This window comes from Nycticebus coucang, chromosome 16 (assembly GCF_027406575.1).
Source record: "Nycticebus coucang isolate mNycCou1 chromosome 16, mNycCou1.pri, whole genome shotgun sequence".
Taxonomy (NCBI): Eukaryota; Metazoa; Chordata; class Mammalia; order Primates; family Lorisidae; genus Nycticebus; species Nycticebus coucang.
This window is the reverse complement of record NC_069795.1, coordinates 47116556-47143292: the sequence shown is the minus strand read 5'-3', so window position 1 is coordinate 47143292 and position 26737 is coordinate 47116556. Positions and strand designations below refer to the sequence as shown.

Below are 26737 nucleotides of genomic sequence, written 5' to 3'. Positions count from 1 at the left end.
TAATTAATAATGGAGTAGAAGTTAATGAAACAGAGGATAAAATATTAATGGGGAAAATTAATGAAACCAAAAGTTATTTCTTTGAAAAAAATCAGTCAAGCTGCCAAGAGAAAGATGAGAGAGAGAAAGAGAAAAAGAGAGATTACCAAGTTATCAAGTGCAGGAATAAAAGAGGAGATGTTACTATTGACCTTACAGGAATAAAATGAATTATAAAAAATACTGCATTCAAGAGCAGCCTGAACAAGAGTGAGACCCTGTCTCTACGAAAAACAGAAAAATTAGGTGGGTGTGGTGGCATGTGCCTGTAGTCCCAGCTACTTGGCCTTCTGAGGCAGGAGGATCACCAGAGCCCAGCAGTTTGAGGTTGCAGTGAGTTATAGTGACAACACTGCATTCTAGCCTGGGTGACAGAGCAAGACTCTCTTAAAAACTACTGTGAACAATTGTATGCATGCCAACAAATGAGATAACCTTGCGAAATGGACAACTTTCCACAAACAAACAAACTACCGAAACAGATTCAGGAATAAATAGAAAATTTGAATATAAATAGAATATAAATGAATATAAACAGTAAAGAAATTGAAAGTATAATTTTAAAAAATACCCAAACAAAAATCCCAGGCCAAGTGGGCTTTACTGATGAATCACAGATTTGAAAATAATTAACACCAATTCTCTCCAAAGGCTCAAAGGAAAGGAACCCTACTCAACTCATTTAATTAGGCCAGTGTTACCTTGATTGTAAATCAGACAAAGATTTCACAAGAAAACTGTAGACCAATATTTACTATGAATATGGTTAAAAATCTTTAAAAGTAATAGCAAATCTGAATACAAATGCAGCAAAATATGGAAAGGATTATATTCTACAACAAAGTGGTATTTACTCCAGGAATGAAATGCAATGTTGATTTAACATTAAAAAGGCAAATAATAGAAAGGACAAAATCTATGTGATTATCTTAGACAGAAAAAAAATTAGACAAAATTCAACATTTCTTTATAATAAAAACACTAAACATACTAGAAACACAACAAAACAGTTTTGAAAAATCCATAGCTAATCTTATATCAGTGGCAGAAGACTGAAAGTTTTTCTCCTAAGATAAGGAACAAAATAAGGATGTCTGCCCTGGCTGTTCTGACTTAAAATTGTTCTGAAGGTTCTAGTCAGTAAAAGATATGGAGTAAAAACAAAACAAAACAAAACAAAATAAAACAAAAAACAAGTTGAATAGGAAAAAATAAAAATATCTCTTATTGCAGATGACATAATCTTGTATATAGAAAATCCTAAAGAGCCAACTACAAGAACATTAGAATTAATAAACAGGTTTGGCAAGGGTGCAGGATATAAGATCAATATATATAACAATTCCATTTTCTATTGCATCAAAAAGAAGAAAATTCCTTGGAACAAATTTACAAAAGAGGTGCACTTTTCACTGAAAACTAAAATACTACTGATCTGTGTTACCTTAATTCTGTAACCCGACCTGATACTTTGCTAAGTTTATTTATTAATTCTAGAAGTCTTGTGGAGGAGTCTTTAGGATCTTCTAGGTATAGGATCAGATCATCAGGAAACAGGAATAGTTTAATCTCTTCTTTCCTGATTTGGATGTCCTTTATTTTTTTCTCTCTCTCTGAGTGCTCTGGCTAGGACTTCTAGCACTATGTTCAGCAGAGTGGTGATAGTGGGCACCCTTGTCTTGTTGATCTTTCTTTTTAGTGTAGGCATTTACTACTATCAATTTCTCTCTTAGCACTGCTTTTGCTTTATCACAGAGGTTTTGATGTGTTATGTCTTCCTTTTCATTTATTTAAAAATAGACCTGCCATTCCATCCTGCAATTCCTCTACTAGGTATATATCCAGAAGACCAAAAATCACTTTATAACAAAGATATTTGCACCAGAGTGTTTATTGCAACCCAATTCACAATTGCTAAGTCATGGAAGAAGCCCAAGTACCCATCGACCCATGAAGGGATTAATAAATTGTGGTATATATACACCATGGAATATTTTGCAGCCTTAAAAAAAGATGGAAACTTTATCTCTTTTATGTTTACATGGATGGAGCTGGAACATATTCTTCTTAGCAAAGTATCTCAAGAATGGAAGAAAAAGTATCCAATGTACTCAGCCCAACTATGAAACCAATTTATAAGCACCCACATTTCCACATGAATGCTATAACCCAACCACAGCCCAAGATGAAGTGGAAAGAGGAGGGGGAGGATAAGTGGAGGGAGGGACCACACCTGTGGTGCATTTCACAAGGGTAAAGGTTAAATCTACTAAGTGTAGAATATAAATGTCTTAACACAATAACTAAAAAAATGTGGTGAAAGCTATGTTAACCAGTTTGATGAAAGTATTCCAAATTGTATATGAAACCAGCACATTGTACCCCATAATTGCATTAATGTACTAAATGTATTATTAAATTAAATTAATAATGAATTAATCATTTTATTAAATAATTAATGGTTTAATAAAAAAGAAAGAAAATTAAAATGAAATATTAATTAAAGATTAATCAAAAATGCTAAAAAAAAAACCCAAACAAAGAAACGTTTTAAAATTCTTATTGTGAGGCACTTGTAGCACAGTGGTTACGGTACCAGCCACATACACTGAAGTTGGCAGGTTCAAACCCAGCCTGGGCCAGCTAAACAACAATGACAACTGCAACAAAAAATAGCTGGGCATTGTGGTGGGTGCCTGTAGTCCCAGACGCTTGGGAGGCTGAGGCAAGAGAATCGCTTAAGCCCCTGAGTTTGAGGTTGCTGTGAGCTGTGATCCCACAGTACTCTACCAAGGGTGACATAGTGAGACTCTGTCTCAAAAAACAACAACAAAAATAATTTGCATTGTGACTTTGTAATTGAATGATTATAATAATGATTCAGGAGCAGGTAATTTAATTTCTATGTATTTGGGTAGTTTTGAAGGTTCCTCTTATAATTGATTTTTCTAGTTTTATTCCACCATGGTCTGATATGATACTTGATATGATTTTGATTCTTTAAAAGGTTCTTAAGATTTGCTTTTGGTCTAACACAAGATCTATCTCAGAGAATGTTCCATGTACTGATGAGAAGCATGCATGCTCTGCTGTTGTTGGGGGAGAATATCAAATGTCTGTTAGGTCCATTGGTCTACAGTACAATTCACATTCAGTATTTCTTTGTTGATCTGATTCTCAATGATATGTCTAGTGTAGTCAGTGGGGTGTTGAATACCCACCACTATTGTATTGTTGATTGTTGTTTATTTCTCTGTCTCTCTCTCTCTTTTTTTTTTTTTTGAGACAGAGTCTCATTTTGTCACCCTTGGTAGAGTGCTGTGGCATCATATCTCACAGCAACCTCAGACTCCTGGGCTCAAGTGATTCTCTTGTCTCACCCTCCCGAGCAGCTGGGACTACAGGTGCAAGCCATGACATCTGGCTATTTTTTAGAGGTGGGGTCTTGCACTTGCTCAGGCTGGTCTTAAACCTGTGAGCTCAAGCAACCCACCCACCTCGGCCTCCCAGAGTTCTAGGATTATACCCTGGCTGTTCACGATCTCATCTGTTGTTTATCTCTTTTCATAGGTCTAGTAGTATTTATTTTATGAAATTCATGCTCCAGTGTTGCATGGACATCAATTTAGAATTGTTATTTCTTCTTATTGAATTGATGCCTTGATTACTATAAAATGGTTTTGTCTTTTGTTCCTGTTGTTGATTTGAATTCTATCATATCTGTTAGAAGTACACTACTCTTGCTCATTTTTGTTTCCTTTTCTGTGGAATATCTTTTTGTCCTTTACCTTAAGTGTAAGGGTTTCCTATAGGCAGTATATAGTCTGAATTTGTTCTCTTAATCCATTGCACCAATCTAAACCTTTTAAGTGAAATGTTTTGTTCATTTACATTCAAAATAAATTATATGTGAAGCCCTGTTTCTATCATAATGTCATTACCTAGCTTTTTTTTAGTTTCAATTGTATAATTATTTTATAAGACCAATGGATTTTGTGACTTTATGTGTTTTATTTTTTATTTTATTTTTTATTAAATCATAGCTGTGTACATTAATGCAATCATGGGGCACTATGCACTGGTTTTATATACAATTTGAAATATTTTGATCAAACTGGTTAACATAGCCTTCCTGGCATTTTCTTAGTTATTGTGTTATGACATTTATATTCTACATTTAGTAAGTTTCACATGTACCCTTGTAAGATGAGTTTATGTGTTTTAATGATGCTGTATATCAATGTTTCATCTCCATCTTTCAGAGTCCTTTGAACATTTTTCATAGGGCTGGTCTAGTTGTGACAAATTCCCGTAGTGTTTGCAGGTCTGGGAAAGACTGTATTTCTCTTTCAATTATGGAACTTAGTTATTATGGAGTTTAGCAGGGTACAAAATTCTTGGCTGATAGTATTTTGCTTAATAAAACTAAAAACAGAACCACAATCCCTTCTGGGTTCCTGCTATTATAAGGTTTCTCTTGTTAGTCTGATGGGATTTCCTTTATAGGTGATTAGATGCTTTTCCTTTGGTGCTCTTAGGATTTTTTCCATCACATTGACTTTAGACAGTAAAAACACTATATGCTTTGGTGACGTCCATCTTGCAATGTACTTCCTGGTGTTCACTGAACCTCTTGTGTCTGGATGCTTAGATCTCATGCAAGACTAGGGAAATTTTTTCAATTATTAGCTTGTGGTTTTCCATATTTTCTTTTACTTCTTCTCCCTCAGAAATACCTATAATTTGTAGGTTTGTACCCTTTACATAATCCCATAATTCCTAAAAACTTTGCTCATTAAAATAATTATTTTTAAAAGTTTTTTTTTTTTTATCTCACTGGGTTAATTGGAAAGACCTATTTTCAAACTCTGAAATTCTTCTGCTTAGTCTATTCTGTTTTCAGAAATTTGCAGAAAGGTCTGTATTTGTAACTCCTTCAATGAATCTTTCATTTCCAAAAATCCTGTGGTTCAAAAAAATTATTAAATAGGTATTTGTTTAGCAAATTTTTCATTCTTAATTATTTTTCTGACTTTTTTGTGTTGATTGAGCTTCTTTAAAATCAATATTTTTAATTCTTTATCTGGTATTTAAAAGTGGGATTTTGTAGGGTTAGGTTAGATAGGCCCATGTTTAAGCTTCCCAAGGTCAGGCTTAAGTACTGTCTCCAAAGGGAATTGGGGAGCTTTTCTCAAGCCCCTGGGTCAACCTTGTGTTTGAGGGATGGGGGCTTCTATGCTGTAGCAAAGAGTTTCTACTGGAAGGGAGAGGCAATCTGAATCCACAGATTAGCAGGTGGTATCTTTCTCTTACCACCTTGACCAGTGGAAGGGTCTCCTGCCACTAGAAGACCATAACAGGTTCTCTGGCAGCAGGCCAAACAACTAGTCCAATTTCTGAGCTGCCTGTGCCCAGGTTGCAAAATAGTCCCAGCGAGTAGGGTTCCTGAATGGGACAGAAGCTTGGGGTTCCAGGCCATACCCTTCCAAGTCAGGTCTTGCCAATGGTAGGGCATCCAACTCCTGTGACCCTGTGTGAACCCACACCATACTCTCCTTTCAGTTCTGACCATGGGGAATTTTCCCCTGCTTGACATTAAATTATTTCACAAATTTTATCACCCAGGCCCTGGATGGCATGCTTGAATCCTGGAGGGTTGGTATAGAGCTAGAAGACTTGTTCCTAGGCGACCTGGGTTGTGGTGTTAGCTATGTCAGGTAGGAGTAGAGTGGTCTCCAGACTTCCAGGAATATACTCAGGCAATGGAAGCAGTGATGAACTACAGGCCTGTCATTGGCAAGGGCAAGCCTTCCTCTGGGAGAGCAACTAAGCAGACAACTCTGAAGGATTTATACAGCTGTGGGGTATGTAATCTGCCTACAACTCAATCTTGAAGCAGCCCAAAGTGGGGGAGGCAATATTTGTTCTTGAGGCATGCAAAAGCCCCTAACTTCCCTTCTCTTTTCCTGGCCTGGAAGCTGGCAGACGTAGTAGTGACCCCAGAGCAGGATGCAGAGGTCTGGGGTTGGGTTCTTAGAATTTCACCAAACTACAGATGCTCAAGGTTCAGAAGCCTGTGGGACTCCATTTGAGTTCAAGCAATGCCTTTGCACATTTCCAGGCAGCTCCTCATGCCAGTCTGTTTTCATGATGATAGACATTATGCTTTTTATTTTGGTCTGGTGGTAAGGCACTAGTGTTAGAAGTTGAAGACTGGACATGCAAGTCCTCAGACTCCTTGGTAGTGTATGTGAGCATTGATGATAATAGTCTGCAGGGCTGATCCTTGGCTTTCCAGATGGCATGTTCAGTTGTTAGTAGCAATGGTGGGTGAACCCTCGAACTGGTGAGTGGTGTTAGCATGCACCATCAGTGGCAGCAATTGATTGTGCAGGCTGGGCACCATGCTCCTGTAAGGCATGGTTTGGCATCTGTGATGATAGATGATGTAAGTTGAAGGATCCCCAGGCCTCTGGACAACACACATGGATGCCAACGGTGCTGTAAAGAAAATACCAGAGGCTAGGTAATTTCTAAATAAAAGAGGTTTATTGGACCCACAGCTCTGCAGGCTGTTCAAGAAGCATGGCACCTGCATCTGGTTCTGGTGAGGGCTTCAGGGAGCTTCCAATCAAGGTGGGATGTTCTGTGGGAGCTGGTGTGTCATAGCAAGAGAAGGAGACAGTGAGAGATGGGGGGGAGGTTCTAGGAGCCTTTAAACAACCAGCTATTATGAACTAATAGAGTGAAAATTTATTCACTACCATGAGGAGGGCAGTCAGCCATTCATGAGGTCATGGCCCGTGACCCAAGTACCTCCCTCCAATCCCCACCTCTAACATTGAGGATCAAATTTATTCATGGGATTTGGAGGGGACAGATGTCCAAACTATACAAGCAACAGACATTTGCACTGTTCTTTCTTTCTTATGGGCACAATTGGTATTTCCTAGATACCTCTAATCAATTGGGACACCTATTTTGCTATAACCCTTCCAGAATTGCTCATTGTGATAAAACTCCCACACCTATTCCAGTCTTTCCTCACAAGGGACATGTCTGTTTCCATTATAATTTTACTTCAGGCCACTTATGGGGAATGAGATTTTGTCATTGCACCTACCTCGGTGTCACTAAGTTCAACAAAAGGCTTCTAAACCCCAGGTTCCGAGGGTATCAATCATGTAAATGTCCACTGGCCCTCCCAACCCAACTGCACATAGGCCACCTCCAACAAATTCTTTTGCCATTCTCAAAATTTTCATTCTCTGATCACCCTCAGATATCAGATAATTATTTCTATAGTGATTGAATAGCTCTTGATGATTCTTATATTGTTTGTGGAAGTCATGTCTAGCAGCTGTTACAGAGGTAGTGGCCCAGATCTTGTTATCCAACCAATGTCACTAATTCTTTTATATTGCTTAATTGTCCACAATTTTCTTCCTTTCTTGAACTGTCTCTAAAGCAATTTGCCCACCCCTTCCAGTTAACCTTGTTTTCACTATAGAAACAAACAAAAAAATGTATCCAGAACATCACAAATGCCTTTGTAGATGATCTTAGTTCCTATGGAGGTGATTTAGAAAAAAACAGATTGAGCAGGGCCTACATTCTATTCACAATCTCACATTTTGGGAAAGTTTTGCCACATTTTGGGTCCCTAGAAATCTACTCCACTGCTAAAAAATTAGACTCAACAATGGACTTATCTACTTACTACTGAGGCAATCCAGCATGTTCCTGGAAACATGACAACTGGTCTGGAATCTGTGCTGAGACCTGACAGTTACAAGAAACATAGCACACTTTTCTCCATAACTGGATAGCCTTCAGTATAATCCTAGCTGCAGGAGGAGAACCTGCACAATGGCAGGAAGTGACCCCTGCACCTTTGTCTTTGGCAATCTATTTGATGTCTTTGCTGTAGCCAGGAAGTTTTAAGAGCTGAACAAAGATTCACCACATCACTGTCATCACACTAGCATCACTGCCATTACACTGACATCACAAGAAAGGAAAATGGGTCCTGAAAATTCTTTTGATGGATCTCTGAAGGTCTCTGAAGTTGGGCCTACAGTTCATGGGTAACCCTATCATTAAGAGTCTGATTCATTGCATAGTACAGCAATGACCAACCTTCACCAAGTCTCAGCAGATGGTCCTGCTGGTCCTAAATAAACAAAAGGCAACTGGAGGAGAAATGGAATTAAGGGAAAATTCCTCTTTTTAACTAGAACAAGAGACGGAATTACCAAAGATCCTTTAGCCAAATTATAGTCAGGCTTCTGACCCTCTCCTAGGCCCATCTGTGTACATCTTTGTAAAATTCAGTTTTAGTAAATAATGCTGCAAAGATAGTTTAGCAAGAATCTCCGCCCTTAATGCCTGATCTCTTTGAATATCTGATCAAGATTCTTCATTCTCTGTTCTTTGTATGTATCTAACCACACTGGCTTGCTCTCAGCAGAAATCTTGTTAAGCTGATTCAACCAGAATTTCTCCTAGATTTAATTTCTCCTCTTGCTATTTTTCCTTTCACTGATTTATTCTTGCTCCTTGGCTGCAGATATCCACTTGTTCCTGCATTATTTAGAATGCAGCCCAGTTCTATACTGGAATCTTTTTTTCTCCTGTGACAACAGTCCTGAATAAAATTCATCTTTAACATGCTAACTTTTGTCCTCCTCTCATTTTCTTAGACACTAGTTTAGTGCCTAGCTGGATGATACATTCTTAAAATTATATTTTCTTTCATATTAATATAATTAATTGATAAATAAATAATTTTGTTTAGATGTTTGGGATTTTCACTATTTTCTGCCTCATTTATTCGTGAACATTATCTTCATCCTTTGTTAGTGCGATGAGTACATCAATAATTTATAATGAAATCAGGGCAAGTTGGCAGAAAAACAAATAAACCAGTGCCCTTCTTTGATGTTTGGATTATGTATGAATAAAATAAAATATGTATGCATGTATATGTTAAATGTATGTATGTATGTATTATATATTTATGTGTATATGTATTAGGTATAAATATGTATGAGTACATGTAATATATAATAGATGTATATATATGTATTATAGGTATGTATATGCACATTTGATGATAAACAAGTGTTGTAAAATTGTCAACCATCTTTAACAATTGTTCAATTGTTTAATTGACTTAAAAAATATATATGGGTATTAGTTGTATAATTGTCTAAGCTTTTCTGTAGGTTTGAAATTTTAAAATAAATTTTGGATTAATGTCATTGATTCACATCTCTTGAATCTCTGCTCTATTACTCTGACCACTTCAGAGCTTAGACTTCTAAAACATTTCCCATCCAATTACTAACCCAGCTTAACCTTGCTTAGCTTCTGAGATCAGACAAGATTGGGTGTGTTCAGTGCGATATGGCTGTAGATTAAAACATTTCCTTTCATGATAATTTTAGTTTATGGCATATATGGAGTCAGTATCCAGGGTTTGATTTCTTAGCTATACTGTCATATTTCTGTAGAAAAGTTATGAAATATCTCTGTTTTTAATTTTTTTAAGTGAGATTATTAGAAATTAAGATATAGTAGTAAGAGTAAAAAAGTTAATAGATATGCTGAATAATGAGTTATTTGGAAGCTAAAAGAATGTCTGAAGATTAATTTAGAGTAGAAAGTGACAAGTATGAGCAATAGGGAAGAAACATGAATGTATCAGTTGGTATTTATTCAGTTGTGAATAAATCATCTTTTCCAAGCAAACTTACAGGGTAAAAAAGTTCATTAGGTTATACAATCAAAGGGATAATTTAGTCCAGAGATTTTGGTTCTGTTTCTCTGTGATTTCTGCAGCTATGGTTCTGTTTCTCTCTGATTTCCCTCCCTCTTGATGAAATCAAATTGGCTGCGACAGATTTCACATTGACACACCATGACATTCAGAAGGAGAAAAACTGCCATTTATGTGGATCTCCTGTAATGTAAAAGAACACATTTCTCAGAAACTTGCAGAAAAATCACCTTTTCTATCTCACTGGTCCCATATAAACCACAAACTCTTCCAACGACAGATGTCTGGGATTCACTGTTGGTAAGAATTGAGGGTGGATGATACAGAAATACAATTTAAAAATCATAGCATTATTAGAAAAGGTAAAGAAAGCAATAGATGTAATTCTGACAACTAAAAATGCTCAGTAATATAGAGGGCCTATTTATTATAAAAGTTTCAACATCCACCTCATTCAGAGCTTCTCAAACTTTTTAGTCTCTGGATTCTTTTATACTGTTCAAATGTACTTAAGACCTCAAGGAATTTTTGTTTCTGAGAAATTTAAAAACATTTACTACTCATTGAAAACTGAAAATAATGAACCAATGACATATTAACTAAAATAATTATATTAAAAAATATTGGAAGAAATGTTCACTGAATGACCAGGTATGTCAGGTATTATTTGAATATTGGTAATAGAATATCAACCATGACATGGTTGATATAGAGAGAATGTAGGCCTTCATTTTATTATAAATTACTTTTACTAAAGCAGTTATGATTTACTATTTCTTCCTTAAAATATTGCTTATATCTTTGTATCCTTTCTTTTCTTAAAATATTCTTCAGTTCCAGCCCTCATCACCTCATATGTGATTTATTGGGGTTAGCCTCATCATTTCTAGTCTCTTTTCAATCAATTGCCAGGTTAGTTTTCTAAAGGATATAATCATATTACTCTGAGGCCAGGAAGACTCCAATGTCTCTTGCTTCTAAATAAATTTGGATTTCTTAAGATGTTTAAACTCCCCATTAAATGATCCTAAAGTGATCCCAGCAACTCTTCCATCTTTGCTCCCCATAGCCACCAAAAGCTCTCTCCTACAGTTTTGTCACCTTGGTGGCTCTGTCCCATTGTTTGCCTTCTTCTTCCCTCACTCCTAGCATCACACTCATTCCCATAATCATTGATTCTGGTCATGCTCATTTCTGTTTTGCTCCAAATATCAATATTTTTTCCATCTAAGGCACAGTTTAATTATGATGTTATTTAACAATGAAATAACAGACAATAGAACCTTCATTTTGAGAAAAGTCAGTTCTGAGTCAAATTCCAGCTGTGTCTTGAAGATCTGGATGAATTTAGAGCCACTTCTCAACATTTTAACATAGGAGGTTTTTACTAAGGAAAAGCATGAGAAAGAACGGCTAACCAATTGGTCCATAGAATGTCAATGCAAAGCCTAGCTTATTGCCTAGCAGATAAGACTTTCTCAGTGAATTATTTTTCTTTCACATTGTACATTTAATTCAGGCATCCTCAAACTTTTTAAATAGGGGGCCAATTCACTGTCCCTCAGACCTTTGGAGGGCCGGACTATAGTTTAAAAAAAAAACTATGAACAAATTCCTATGCACACTGCACATATCTTATTTTGAAGTAAAAAAACAAAACAAGAACAAATACAGTCACATAGCCTCATGTGGCCCGCAGGCTGCAGTTTGAGGACCCCGATTTAATTGAGATTATATATATAAATATACAGATATTTATCTATATACATGAGATGTATATATATATATGTATTTTATTTTTTTATTTTTTTGCAGTTTTTGGCTGGGGCTGGGTTTAAACCTCTGGCATATGGCCCTACTCCTTTGAGCCACAGGCACTGCCCGATAAATAAATATTTTAAAAATATTCAGGATTTTCAAAATTGTTTGCCTAATTAATACTAGAACAGCATTTTTATCTTTTGTTAATGCCAGGAATATATCACTTCTTTTCACTGGAACTAGTATAGGCATTTGGTATTCTTAATTACAAATGACACAAGTAATAATATCAGAGAGAAATCAACCTTGATTTAATTGATATATTCAGAAATTGTACTACAATAAGTGATGAGCAAGTCACATGGAAAAAAGGTAAAATTTATAGGTGTATCATTATGAATAGCATCATTTTCAACCACAGATTGATAAATCACCATTATACAGATACTCTACTTGAGAACTTGAGAGTAAAATAACTACACTAACTAAGAAAATATTCTTGATTACAGAATGCATATTCTTCATGAATACATTTTCAAATACAATCTCTTGAAAGAACTCAAAGTTGAGAATCAAATTTAAGCAGTTTATTTCTCACAGACAGTGCTGCTTAAGAAGGGATTGATATTTGAGAACTTGAATTGTGCCTGAATTTATAAGATTATGCTCCGGGATTATAGAAATTTGTCAGCAATAGTACATGGAGGCTATATTTATACAAATTATTCTTCCTAGAATTTGTTTGATTTGTTGAAAATTGTGACTAATTATATTCTGACACAATTTATGATCTCATAAATAATTATTTAGTTTATTCCTGATTAACCCAAAGTCTAAGTAGCTTAGACTTTGAAGCACATTTTAGCAGAATCCTTTTCTCAAATTTTTGACTCATATGTCATCATGTTTAATAATTTAATATTTTATATTCAAAGTGTCCTTTTTCCATCTTTGCAGTGTTCCTTGATTTATAATAAATGAACCTGAAATCACTTTGCCAGAGGAGATGATACTTGTTCTAAAATGTTACAAAACTTTTTCTTTCTCATACGTTTTTTTCATAACATTGATTACTTCCTTATTTCTTAGACTATAAATAAAAGGATTTAATAAAGGAATTACTAAGGTATAAAAAATAGCAACGGGTATGTCTTTATCCCCTTCATCAATTGCACCTGGTTGAGCATACATGAAGAGAAGGGAACCATAGAATATAGAGACAGAGAGAAAGTGAGAGGCACAAGTAGATAAGGCTTTGCCTCTTCCTTCTTTGGATTTCATTGTGAATATTGTGAAAAGGATGTAGAAGTAAGAGACTAGGACTATAGCAATAGTGAAGACTTGAATCGACCCTGCCAAGACAAGTAACACTAATTCATTGATATAAGGGTCCACACAGGAGAGTCTGTATAAGGGAAGAACATCACAGAAAAAGTGATTGATTTGATGAGACCCACAGAAAGTTAACCTGAGCAGCAACCCTACTTCAATCATAGGATGCAGGTTTCCAGCGATGTAGGCTCCCATGGTCATCTGAATGCAGAGCTTCTTGGACATCTTGGTGTGGTACTGCAGTGGGCTGCATATGGCCACATAGCGATCATAGGCCATTGCCGCCAGAAGAAAGCAGTCTGTAGTTTCAGCAAGGCAGAGAAAATAAAATTGGGCCATACATTCATAGAGAGAAATCCTTCTGTCCTCAGAAAAGAAGTTCTGTAACATCTTGGGGGTAATGGCACAGGAGCAGCAAGAATCCATCAGAGCCAAGTTACCCAGAAAGATGTACATTGGTGTGTGAAGACGATGTTCTGTGTAAATCAGCGCCACCAAACCAAGATTCCCCACCATGGTGACCACGTAGATGGCAGAGAACACCACAGACAGCAGGGTCTTCAGCTCTGGGTGGTCTGCAAATCCTGTGAGGAGGAACTCAGCTGTGGAGGAGCGGTTGTCCTCGCGCATCTCTATAGTCTCTGCTGAGATAGAAATCATGTAAGCCGTGAGTGCATAATAGCTTCTCTTTACAGGAGGTAAAGGAGTTTCCTCTTCGTGCTTTCCCTGCTGCCTCTGAAATACACCTGAACATACTACTAGGGAACATTTCTTCTCTTTAAGTGTCAGTGTCTATGACCTCAAGCTGTGACCCATAGGATTCACAGGACATTTTGATAATTCTAGGGAGGAGATTTAAAGTGGAAAGGTTCATCTTTATGAATTTGTGTCTGCATAGCGTAAAGATCTAGTGTACCCATATTTAATCATTATTTATTTAATTATTTGGGAACAGTGAGCTCATTTTTTTCTCAGCCTAGAATTAAAGATTATTAAAATAAATGTAACATTTTAATATTTCTATGTACGTATGCATGTTATATGTATGTGTGTATATACATAACTGAGAAAAGAAGTTTTATGTTTTCGCTTAGTGTAGTAAATTTTTTTTAAAGCATATGACATTTATGTTAAATTTGTATCTTAGGGACTGCATAAAGTTCACCAAAGTTTGAGGTGAACTAAGCAGCCATAGCTTGTCACCTCTCCCATCCCTTTCCCCAGTGTCAAAACTATCTGCCTAAACACTGAGTCTGTCCATGCCATTGTTACCATTGATTTTTTTCTGAAATGTCTAAATCGTTCCTCCTTTTTTAAAGGCACAATTAACATGTAATGCTACTTAATAAAGTTTTAACTGAATTCCCCAGGCCACTCAGATCTCCATGTTCTGAACAGTGCAGCAATCTTATATACCCCACACAATTCAGAATTTCTTGCATATAATGTACGTTGCCTTTTTTCATCTGTGTCTGCCTAATTTTCTTATTATTTGTAACCATTTTTAGGCTAGTAATCACACTTCTGTGAAAGAGTTGCAAAATGCTGGGAGTGAGTATGTAGTATTAATTTCTATCATTCTCTACCCCCAGGACCTGACCTCTGTGGTCTTTGCAAAGTAAGACTGTTAATGGTAAAAAAGAGACCACAAAGAAAATGATTTAAATCATCATATAAAAATATTTAGGCATCTTTCTTTTATGTGAAATGACTCTTTTCTGTTTCTTTAGAAAATTATATAAAATTTTCTGAAGTATACCAGTAGATTAAAAGCTAATAAGTAAAAACAAGCTCACCTTTATACTATAAATTCCTAACACTTTGAAAAAAACTTCAAATATTAATGGGTTTTTGAATTCAAATTTTGTTTTGCTTTAATAGGCTATTTCCTCACATTACTTATTGATTCATTAGGATAAACTGACTAATAATTTTAGTCATGTAAATACGGTCAAATGGGTTTATATTTTTATAATTAACATATCAAAACAAAAGATGCTGGCTGAAGATTTTTTTAGTTAGCATTAAAATTATTAAAGATAAGCCATGTAATTAGTCAGTTAAGTTAGAAATAATTATTAATGTACACATGGCTGAATTATTTAACAAAATTTCTTTGTAACCTTACCTTTATGCTTTGAAATTCTATCTCATGATCAGAAAGAAAGGCAGATGAACAGTAATATTGTACCTAGTTCTCCACAGTGTTCAATTTTAAGAAGAGCTAGAAAGATAAAAGAAGAATAAAATTTAAGAACATTGAAAAATGCTAAATAATTCAGAGATGTAAATATTTATGGTTGCTAAAATTAAAAGTAAAAATAAGTTAGCATACTTCTCTCACCAGGATTTTAGTGGAGAAGAGCTTTGTCACAGCTCATTGTTTAGGTTTTATAGAATTTAAGAATATGAACCTTGGGTCTTTAAAACATTTGGGATTAAAAGAATGAAAATCTAGGGTACTACTGATAGGTTAGCATCAATAATTATTATGTCCCTTATACTGAAAAGTTAAGTTTTCCATCAAATCCTAAAGGGATTTCCCTGCACTGACATCAATGTATTTCTATGGAGAGAGATTCTGTCCTAAAAACATATAATCCACTTGAAATTAATTAAAGATGCCCTGTGAGACAATGAGGCGAAAGCAAATGACTTCACTAAAGTCTATTTGATAATCATATTGCAGATTCATATGTAACTAAGCTCATTTTTATTATTTTCTTCACCATTCTGTACGTAAAATATAAAACAGGCAGTAAATAGTCTCATGTTAGTGTGACCCATTACTGGAGCAACTGGAATTGATATGGTTCATGAAAAATAGCATTTAAAGAGGATATTATGACGGAATGTGTAGAAGGTTCAGCTAGGCTCACCAGCTTCTCTCTGTGAGTTGAATTTGTCCCTACTTCCTACAATGCCCTTAGTGGAACTTTGATATCATTATTTAGTTTCATATGTGAATAAACAAACCTTTACCCTGTGCTTTTTCCTTCTCAATACCATTAGCAACTCTTCCATAAACTGTACATTTATGTGTTAGGACACCTATATACACCTGTAATTGGTCTCTCCTTTCACTTCACTACCATTAGCATACTGGCTTAGAGGGAATTTTTTTTCTTTTTCTGTGTTCAAAACATTGAATAGTGTCTGGAACTTTGTAGTGCTCAATAAATAGCTGTTGAATGAAGGGAGAAAATAATATTGCCTTGCCAAAAATTTATAAAGTTTGTCATTACTTTTCAAACCCAAACCATTTTTCTTATCCTGGTGTTCTAGATGCCTGTTCAATCTGTCTGTATTTTACCAACTTCTTTTCTCTCTCATCTCAGGGAACTTGGCCATGTGCATCCCTTCATTTCTGCTCATGTGCTTGCTTTAATTAACATGCTAGCAAGGTTTCCCTCACCTAAAACAAATTCTCCCTCTTATTCCATCTCAATTTTACTGTTTTTTTTTTTTTTTTTTTTTTTTTAGCTCAGCTATCATCTCATTCCTCAAACCTTTTCTAATCTGTGAAATCAAATTGGCTTTTTGTCTTCCTGATCTACACAATACTCATGTTTTTATAATATACATGTCATTTAAGATTTGAGTACTTATGTTTCATGGATATGTAAATCTTGATTAAATGTCCTTAAGTCATGAGCCATTTCATAGATATTTTGGGTGCTTCACAGAAAACTGCACTAGATCCATAATACGTATTTCCTATATTCATTGCTAAAATTTCATTTCTGTTTTTCCTTTACCAAGTACTTAGAATAGATGGGGAAGTGGAAAAAAATGGGTCGAGAGGTCACAGAATGTAAGCAGGGTAGGAATAATATACAAAGTTCAGTTAAAACAACAATAAGCAAACAAAAAACATAATTTTTAAAAAGGAAAAATGTGAAGCATCTGACCAAAGAAGATATACATGTGCATTGTTTATCTTCAGGCAGTTACAATTTAAAACAATAATTGGACACAAAAGAATGGCTACAATAAAAAATATTTTTGAATTCCAAGTTTTGGCAAGAATGTTGAGCAACTGGAAGACATCAATATATCCTTACCCTGCCAGCCGATAGGGCCTAGAAGTAGGTGAATCTGCACAAGAAAGCAGCACATGTATCTTTCAGATCTTGTTTTCTACTACCATTCTCCACTTAAAAAAGAATCAGGGTTCTTTGAGAAATGGCTGATTCTAGGAATGGTGTAGGAAATATCCAAGATGGGAGCAGTCAGTTAAAAAGTGCTAAAAATGAACAAACATAAACCCAATTCATGTACACAGTGATGGGCATTTGTCAAAAACATACAGGAAAAAGAAAATAAAGAGTTTCAGTGGCCAAAGGTTAATGAGCAAGGTTAATACTTTATTATAATTCAAAGAACAAAATATACATCATTACATTCAAAATTATGTAGATACAAGATAGAATAAGTGTGTGAATAGACAAATCTCCTGCACAGAATTCCAAATAATTTATGTAGATATGTTGCCCTGAAAGAGGTGGTGCCTAAGTTCCTGCATCTTAACATGGGTGACGTATAATGAATCCTTCTTGTGTACAAGATGGATAAGGAAGAAAAGAGTAACTTTACCAGCCAGGGAGTCAAGGTGAACTTAAGAGTTATGAGTTACTATGTGATAGTATTTACCACTGATACAATGTGATGACAATGGCAATTTACCTCTGTGGACTTTCTCCCCAAACCCCATAATCCAACTCTAATCATAAGAAAAAAATCAGTGAAATCCCAGTTGAAGTTCATTTTACAAAATAATCTGACCACTAGTATTCAAAATATGCAAGGTAATAAAAACAAGTAATGTTTAGGAAACTGTCACAGCCAAGAGGAGCCTAAAAGGACTAGATACAATGTAGTATCCTAGATAGAGCTCTGAACCAAAAAAAGACATTAGGTAAAACCTATGGAAATATAAATAAAGTAGGGACTTTAGATCATAATAATGTTTCAATATTGGTTCATTAACTGTAACAAGTGTACCACACTCATGTAAGATATCAATAATATAGGAAAATTGGTGTGTAGTATACAGGAACTCTCAGTACTTTGTAACTTTCTATGAAACTAACAATGTTCTAAGATTTTTAAGAAATTCATTATTTTTTTAAAACTTTGAGGTAAATCTCTTATTTTAGAATACTACCAGATAGCAGTTAGGGGAAAAAAATCACCACTTTTCTACTACCGAATGGAGGAATTTATCCTAACAAAAATTGACAATTGATGTTAAAAACATTGATTAAAAATTATTAGGAAACAGGAAATTCACACAGTATCAATGTATCATCCTGCAGATTAAATTTTAATTAGCAAAGAAACAAGTTATCTTTACCATGGAAATATCTGATGTATTGCCTTCATGAAGTTATTAAAGTTAGCATCACCAGTAACAAGACAAAATGATGGTCTTGCCATAAGAAAGGAAGGCATAAGTTCACCTGTTGCTACCCAAGTTGAACCAATTAGTAGTATGAGGAAACATCAGAAAAATACTGATTATGGGATATATTATATCTAACCCAAATACTTTAAAGTTAAATGTCATGAAAGGGAAAAAAAAATCTAAAAGGAATTTTTTTTTTTAGGATAAAGGGGATTGTAATGTGATAATAACTAAAAATAAATAATGACTCTTAATGACATCCTTGATGAAAAAATAAATAGTTATAGAGAGCAATTTTGAGCTAATTAGGAAAAATTTTAATGTGAACTACATATTAGTTAATGTTAAATGTCTTGGGGGTAATAAAGACAATATGAACATATAGAAAATGTCTTTGTTTTGTTGTGATATGCTTTGAAGTGCTTATGGATAAAGCGTTATGATATCATTACCTATATATGTATTATATTTATATATGTATATGTGTATATGCTTATACACATTTAGAGACTCAAATGCAGTTACTATTGTTTGGTAGCTTAATTGATTTTTTTTTTTTTTTTTGCATTTTTTGGCCAGGGCCGAGTTTGAACCTGCCACCTCCAGTATATGGGGCCGGTGCCCTACTCCTTTTAACCACGGGTCCCGCCGGCTTAATTGATTTTTAAATAGTTAAAATGCAATTAGCATTAATCACATAATTCTTTCAATCTTCCATAAGTTTTAAACTTTTCAAAACAAATTTGAAGGAAAAATCTTATTCATCCACATCTCTTTTGAATCCTTGCCCTAATTCTCTCCCACTTCAAAGCTTTTCCTCTTAGCGTCTTAAAAAATTTTCCTTTCTTACTATATTTACTTGATGTTATATACAGTATGACTTAGTGGCTAAGACTGTAGATTCTGGAAACAGATAGCCTGAGTTTGATTCCTGAGTTCCACCTTCATACAAGTATGTCCGTGGACAAAGTATGAAATCTCTATGACTCTAAATTTTTTTAAAAAGGGACTATTGGAAGTTAAAATATAGTTATGAAAGTAAAAGAGTTAATAGATGTGCTTTCATATTGAAATGGATTCCACCAAATGGAAAAGTTATCTGTAAATTAAAAGAATGTCTGAAGATTAATATAAAATCGTATCTACAGGGAGCAGTGTAAAAGACAAGGCAGAAGGGTGAAGGAATCAACATTTATTCAGTTTCCAAAAACAAAAAAAATCTTTCTCAAATGTACTTAAGTAATGATAAGATCTACTGGATAATACAAACGGGAGTGGTTTATTCCGGTGACTCTGGGTCTCTTTTCTGTGTGAGCCCCTCAGCTGTGCCTTCTTTGTGTATCAATTTTCTCCCCAGGCTAGTTTTCCTCTTGATGGCAAATGATGTCAGCTGTGCTGTATTCCACATCCATACCCCATGACATTCAGAGAGAAAGACTGCCATTTTTGTGGAACTCATAGGAAAAGGAACGTATTTCTCAGTAACTTTCAGAAAAATCACTGCTTCTGTTTCTTTGGCCCAAATACATCACATATTCTTCTCTTGATGGACCTCTGGAATTTACTATTGCTACAAGCTGGAAGTGGATGTTCTAGAAATACATAACAAAACTCATGGTACTTAGAAAAGGGAAAAAAATCAATGAATATTAATCCAACAACTAAAAATGTGTGTTAAAATAGAGAGTGAATTCAAGAGATACAATATCCATCTAAACCAGAGCTTCTCAAAACTTTTTAGTCTCTGAATTCCTTTATACTCTGAAAAAAGTATTTAGGATCCTAAAGAGCTTTCTTGTTTATGTGGATTATACCTATCAGTCTCTGTAGTATTAGAGATTAAAACTGAGAAATTTAAAAATATTTATTAATCATTCAAAATAAAAAAGCCCATTTCATAATAATTTGCATAACTATATTAAAATATTTTGAAGAAAGTATTTTCTGAGTTCCCAAATATGTCAGGCACTATTGGAATACTGGTAACATAAGATCAGATATGGCATGGTTGATACAGAAAGGTGAGACTTTATTATCCAATAGTTAGAATTTAGTGTTTTCTTTTTAACTGTTGCTCATATCTATTCATTCCTCTGTTTTCTTAGGATATTCTCCAGTTCCAGCTCATATAACCTCATATAGGATTTATTGGGTTGGTTTCATTACTTTCAATCTCTTTCAAATCAATTTCCAGGTTAGTTTCCTAAAAGATACAATCATACTACTCTGTTGCCAAAAAGACTCCAATGTCTGACACCTCTAAATAAATTCAGGTATTTTAGGGTGGCATGTAAGGTTCCAGTAACCTGATCTACCTCCATCCTTGCTTCCCACACTCACCAAGAGCTTTCCCCTACAGTCTGGCCTCTTTGTGGACAACCCCCCAGGCTAACTTCTACTTCTACACTCATTTCCATAATTACTGAACCCTGGTCATGCTCGTTTCCTATTCCCCCCCCAAATATAAAAATTCCTTCTATCTTACTAGGCACAGTATACTTTCGAAATTCCTTTTTTTTTTTTTTTTTTTTTGGTTTGTTTGTTTGTTTGTTTTGAGACAGAATCTTGCCCAGGCTAAAGTGCCCTGGTATCAACCTAGCTCACAGCAACCTCAAACTCCTGGGTTCAAGTTATTCTTCTGTCTTATACTCCCAAGTAGAAAGGACAACAGGCATGTACAACCATGCTTGGCTAATTTTTCTATTATTTTTAGTAGAGATGGAGTTTTATTCTTGCTCAGGCTGATCTTGAACTCTTGACCTCAGGCATCCTCCCAGAGTGCTAGCATTACAGGCATGAGCTGCTGTGCCTGGCCTCCTTTGGTTTACTTTTGCTGCTTTACAATGCAATCTACTGTGCTACATGGATTTCTATTTTCTGAACTCCAAAGTATGTGGAGAAGAGGCAATATGGAATCAAAGATCTAGCTCCTTCCAGGTGACCTGTCTGATCTTGAGCAAGCTACTCCATATTTTAAAATGTGAATTTCTACTAAGGAAATGCATAAAAAATAGAACCTGACTGATTGGTAGGTAATATTTATAAAAAGTCTAGTATAGGACCTAACAGGTAATAGTTTTGTAATTATTTTTTCTTTCACATTTGCATTTTTAAGTGATAAATAAACATTTTGGGGTATTATGAATTTTAACTATTTTCTGCCACATTTATGCTTGAATTCAGCATTTCTATTTTTTGTGAATGTTATGAACACATAATTAATATTCATAGGAATAAGTGTATGTTAGTGATACTCCCAGTATAGAAAAAGTCAAAGAGTAATATCAAGGCGAAAAACATTTAGACCAAATTTCAACAACACATAGATAAACCACCATTATAGAGACCCTCTATTTCAGAGAACTGGAGAGTCTAATTTCCTATCACTGAAAATGAGAATGTTCTTGATTAAAACATACAGATTTGAATCCATATTCAATGAATTTAACCTCTTGAATGATTTCAAAGAAAATCGAGAATCAAATTCAAACATGCAATATACATTCCACAGATGATGATATGTAAGAAGGAATTAACTTTTTAGAACTTGGAATGTGACAGAATTTTTCAAGATTACACTTTGATATTCTGAAATTTTGCCACCAATTTTAAAAGGAAGTTTCCTTTGTGTATATTGACTTCTATTTCTAGTATTTTATTGAAAATTATAACTATTTACATTGACACAATTGATTCAGAGTGCAATTACTTGTGACCCCAAATACAACTACTTACTCCTAGTACCTTAATTTTTTTTTTTTTTTTTGTAGAGACAGAGTCTCACTGTACCGTCCTCGGGTAGAGTGCCGTGGCGTCACACGGCTCACAGCAACCTCTAACTCTTGGGCTTACGCGATTCTCTTGCCTCAGCCTCCCGAGCAGCCGGGACTACAGGTGCCCGCCACAGCACCCAGCTATTTTTTTGTTGCAGTTTGGCCGGGGCTGGGTTTGAACCCGCCACCCTCGGCATATGGGGCCGGCGTCCTACTCACTGAGCCACAGGCGCCGCCCCTAGTACCTTAATTTTAAAGTGCATTTTAGCACACTGATTTCAAAACTAATATATTTTATATTTGACTCAATTCACATGCCATCATGTTTTATATTAAAGTTTTCATTTTCTACTATCACAGTATTTCTTGGTTTCCAAAGAAATTTTATCAAATATAATTAATTTTCTAAAGGGAATGATACTTGATTCAGAATGTCATGAAACTTTTTTTCTTCATAATTCTTCTCATAATATTTATTACTTCCTTGTTTCTTAGACTATAAATAAAAGGATTTAATAAAGGAATTACTAAAGTATAAAAAATAGCGACAGGTATGTCTTTATCTCCTTCTTTAACTGAACTTGGTCTCACATACATGAAGAGAAGAGAGCCATAGAATATGGAGACAGAGAGAAAGTGGGAAGCACAAGTAGATAAGGCTTTGCTTCTTCCCTCTTTGGATTTCATTGTGAATATTGTGAGAAGGATGCAGAGATAAGAGATGAAGACTATGGTAATGGTAGAAATTTGAATTGATCCTGCAAAGATAAGTATCATCAATTCATTGATATAAGGGTCCACACAGGAGAGTCTGTATAAGGGAAGAACATCACAGAAAAAGTGATTGATTTGATGAGACCCACAGAAAGTTAACCTAAACAGAAATCCTACGTGAATCATGGAATGCAGGTTTCCAGCGATGTAGGCTCCCATAGTCATCTGAATGCAGAGCTTCTTGGACATCTTGGTGTGGTACTGCAGTGGGCTGCATATGGCCACATAGCGGTCATAGGCCATTGCCGCCAGAAGAAAGCAGTCTGTAGTTTCAGCAAGGCAGAGAAAATAAAATTGGGCCATACATTCATAGAGAGAAATCCTTCTGTCCTCAGAAAAGAAGTTCTGTAACATCTTGGGGGTAATGGCACAGGAGCAGCAAGAATCCATCAGAGCCAAGTTACCCAGAAAGATGTACATTGGTGTGTGAAGACGATGTTCTGTGTAAATCAGCGCCACCAAACCAAGATTCCCCACCATGGTGACCACGTAGATGGCAGAGAACACCACAGACAGTAGGGTCTTCAGCTCTGGGTGGTCTGCAAATCCTGTGAGGAGGAACTCTGTTGTCAAGGAGTGGTTATGTTCATTCATGTTAGCCTTGTCTGTTGAGAAAGGAATTATGGAAACACAAGGTTATAATATAGAGCGTATAATTTTTCCTTTACATTTTTTCCTTTTATGACAAGGAGATGAGCATCTTCTTCATGCTTCCCCTACTGTCTCTGAGACACACACCCACAGAATTCTAGGGAAACATTTTTTCTAGTATAGTTTCAGCCTCTGTGACCTCAAGCTCTGACCCTCAGTATTCAAAAGGATATATTTGATAATCCCAGGGACGATGCTTAAAGTTTTTGTCTATGAATTTTTGCAAGAAAATGTACAAATCTAGGGGATATATTTGGTTCACTATTTCCAAATAACTTCAAAGTCATTTTTATATTTAAGATCTTTAAAAAAATATTAAATAAATATTCAATACAGTATATATGAACATCTATCTATCTATCTATCTATCTATCTATCTATCTATCTATCTATCTATCTATCAATCAAGTCTTTTCCACTAGGAAATTGTTCATATATGCACTCCCAGTAGAGTGAAAATTTTATTTTCTATATTTATTAATTTAATTTAATTTATTTTTGAGACAGAGTCTCACTTTGTCACCCTGGGTAGAGTGATGTGCCATCATAGCTCACAGCAACCTCACTCTTTGGCTTAAATCGTCTGCTTGCCTCAGCCTACCAAGTTGCTGGGACTATTGGTGCCCAACGCAACACCTGGCTATGTTTTTAGAGAGAGGGTCTTACTCTTGCTCAGGCTGGTCTCGAACTCTTGAGCTCAAGCAATCCACCTGCCTTGGCCTCCCAGAGTGCTGGGATAACAGTCATGTTATCCACCATACACAGCCTGGAATGAATATTTTAAAAGAGCATGCTATAGATATGTTAAATTTATATCTTAGCTATTTCACAAAGATCACTAAGAATTAAGAAGAGAACTATTCATCTTAAAGGAAATTACCTTAGAAAGCTAAAGAAATAAATTTGTATAGATTATCACTTCTCTCATCCCTTTCCCTAGTGTCATATTCATTTTTTTGAACACTGATGCTATCCACAGTTTATTACCAATAATTTTCACCCATAGATCTAATTCCTTTCCTTCTTTTGTAAGGCAAAGTTTATGTATAATGCTAGTTAATAAAGTTTTAACTAAACCCCCTGATCACACTGCCCTGTAAGGTGTGGAACATGTCTTATACGGCCAACACAATACAAAATTATTTATATAAGATCCACCTTGCTTTTTTTCATGTATGTCTGCACAATTTCCTTATTATATTGGAAGTATGTTGTTAGCTCTGGCCTGTACTTCTGTGAAACAAGCTGTAAGTGCGAGGGGGAAAAGCAGCTGTACCCCAATGACCTGGGATGGGTGACCTTGCTTTTGATACCTACCGGTGATTCTTTAAGTTCTCTTTGACCTCTGCAAATTGAGACTACTAACTTTGAAGGAAATGATTTAAAAGTCACTGCATAAAAAATTTATGGTGCCTTTATTTAATTTGAATTGATTCCTACTATTTTTCTCTTTACTGAGATGATTACATAAGATTTTCTGTAGATCCACAGTATGTCAAAATAAATAATTTTGCTAATAAATAAAAGCAACCTTGCCTTTATTTTTAGTTTTATAACACTTAAAATAAGAGGAAACTCTTTAAATATCATTACAGTTTTTAAGATAAAAAAAATTTTTTTTTAACTCTAAGTAATTAGCTCACAATTCTAATCATATAATTTCTAAGGTCAAAATGGATATTTTTACATAATCAAAACATTTAGAAATGCAGTGGCTATAAATAATATTTATTTGTTTAAATATAAATCATTTAATTATTCAAGTATGTTAGAAACAACTTTCAAAGTATGTGGCTGGAATTGGTATTTAACAGAATACCTTTGTGAACTTACCTGTATGCTTTGGAATTATATCTTATAATCAAAAATAGGTGAATTTCAGTATTGTGTCTTGTTGGTTTTCCAGAGATGTCTATTTTGAGAAGGCTAGAGGATAGAATGTGAGAATGATGAAAAAAGCCATAACAATGAAGAGAAATAAATATTTATGTATGGTATTATTACAGGTAAGAATTAAGTAGAATACTTACTTGGTTTTCACTGACAAGAACTCTGTAAGAGTTCATTGTTCGCTATACCATGTGAGGTCCCATAGAATTCCATTATATAAACTTTGGTCTCTAAAGCAATTGGCATTATAAGAATGAAACAAGAAGACTACTAATGGGTTGGTGTCAATAACTATGTTCCTTACGATGCAAAGTTAAAGTTTTGCATAAAATCCTAAAGAGATTCTCCTGCATCAGTGTATTTCTCTGGAGAGACTCAGTCGCCAAAAGCTATAAACCTTGTGGCAATTATTGAAGGTGCCCTGTGAGACAATGAGGTGAAAACAAATGACCTTCACAAAAGTGATTTGTGTATAACTGACCTCAGTATATCTTGCTGATTCATATGTAACTGACCACATTTTTGCAATTAATGTTCACTACTATTCTGCACATAAATCACGAAGTGGGTAGAAAAGAGTCTCAGGCTGGTTTGATCCCTTAATGAAAGACGCAATGTTAATATAGTTTATAAAGATAATTAAGGTTTGAAGAAGCCTACAAGTTTTGTACTTATATCTTACATAGCCTTCTTTAGAAACTCTGATATTATTATTCAGTTTCAATGTGAATTACAGACTATTCTCCTGTTCACCACAGACGCCCTTTACCTTTCTACTCTGGCTTTTCTTCATGACACTGATCACTCTCAATATGCTATAAACATTTATTTCTTAGCATATGCTTCTATACTTGATCACTCCCTATCACCACCCAGCATTAACCTTAGAGGGATGGAATTTCTTTATTATATTCATTCCTGTATTTTAACGCCTTCCATGGTGTCTGGCACTTTGTAGTGCTCAATATATATTTGTTGAATGAATAAAAAATGATACTTCTCTACTCTGGAATTTATAATGGTTACTCACTACTTTTCAAACTAAATCTGTTATTCTTATTTGGCACCCCAGCTACTCCACAGTCTCTCTGCACTCATCCCCTTGTCTTCTACCTTGTATCACAGGGCACTCGGCCAGTGAACAGAACCCACCTGTTCACTGTTGCTCTGTGCACTTTTTCAATTAATTTGTTGCTAATCTTTACTGTACATTGCTGTCGACTTCATAAACACTGTATACTGAGGCTACAATAAATTGATAAAGGACTTTTTTCTTCAAACTAAATTAACTTTAGCTTACTGTCACTTTTTTACTTTATAAACTTTTAA

The 26737-nt window shown here is 35.0% G+C and overlaps 2 protein-coding genes across 2 annotated transcripts; both read right to left on the bottom strand.

The window, feature by feature from the left end:
* Positions 1–12576: 12576 nt before the first annotated feature.
* On the bottom strand, positions 12577–13543 carry LOC128567963 (olfactory receptor 5K3-like). The gene has a single exon (XM_053565588.1). It carries the CDS (start codon positions 13541–13543, stop codon positions 12608–12610), a length of 936 nt encoding a protein of 311 aa, XP_053421563.1. The 3' UTR covers positions 12577–12607.
* Positions 13544–22519: 8976 nt separating this feature from the next.
* Positions 22520–23461, bottom strand: LOC128567982 (olfactory receptor 5K3-like). The gene has a single exon (XM_053565620.1). It carries the CDS (start codon positions 23459–23461, stop codon positions 22520–22522), a length of 942 nt encoding a protein of 313 aa, XP_053421595.1.
* Positions 23462–26737: the final 3276 nt, after the last annotated feature.

Excerpts from the sequence above, each read along its gene's own strand:
- LOC128567982 (XM_053565620.1), bottom strand. The coding sequence starts at position 23,461 with ATGAATGAACATAACCACTCCTTGACAACAGAGTTCCTCCTCACAGGA.
- LOC128567963 (XM_053565588.1), bottom strand. The coding sequence starts at position 13,543 with ATGCGCGAGGACAACCGCTCCTCCACAGCTGAGTTCCTCCTCACAGGA.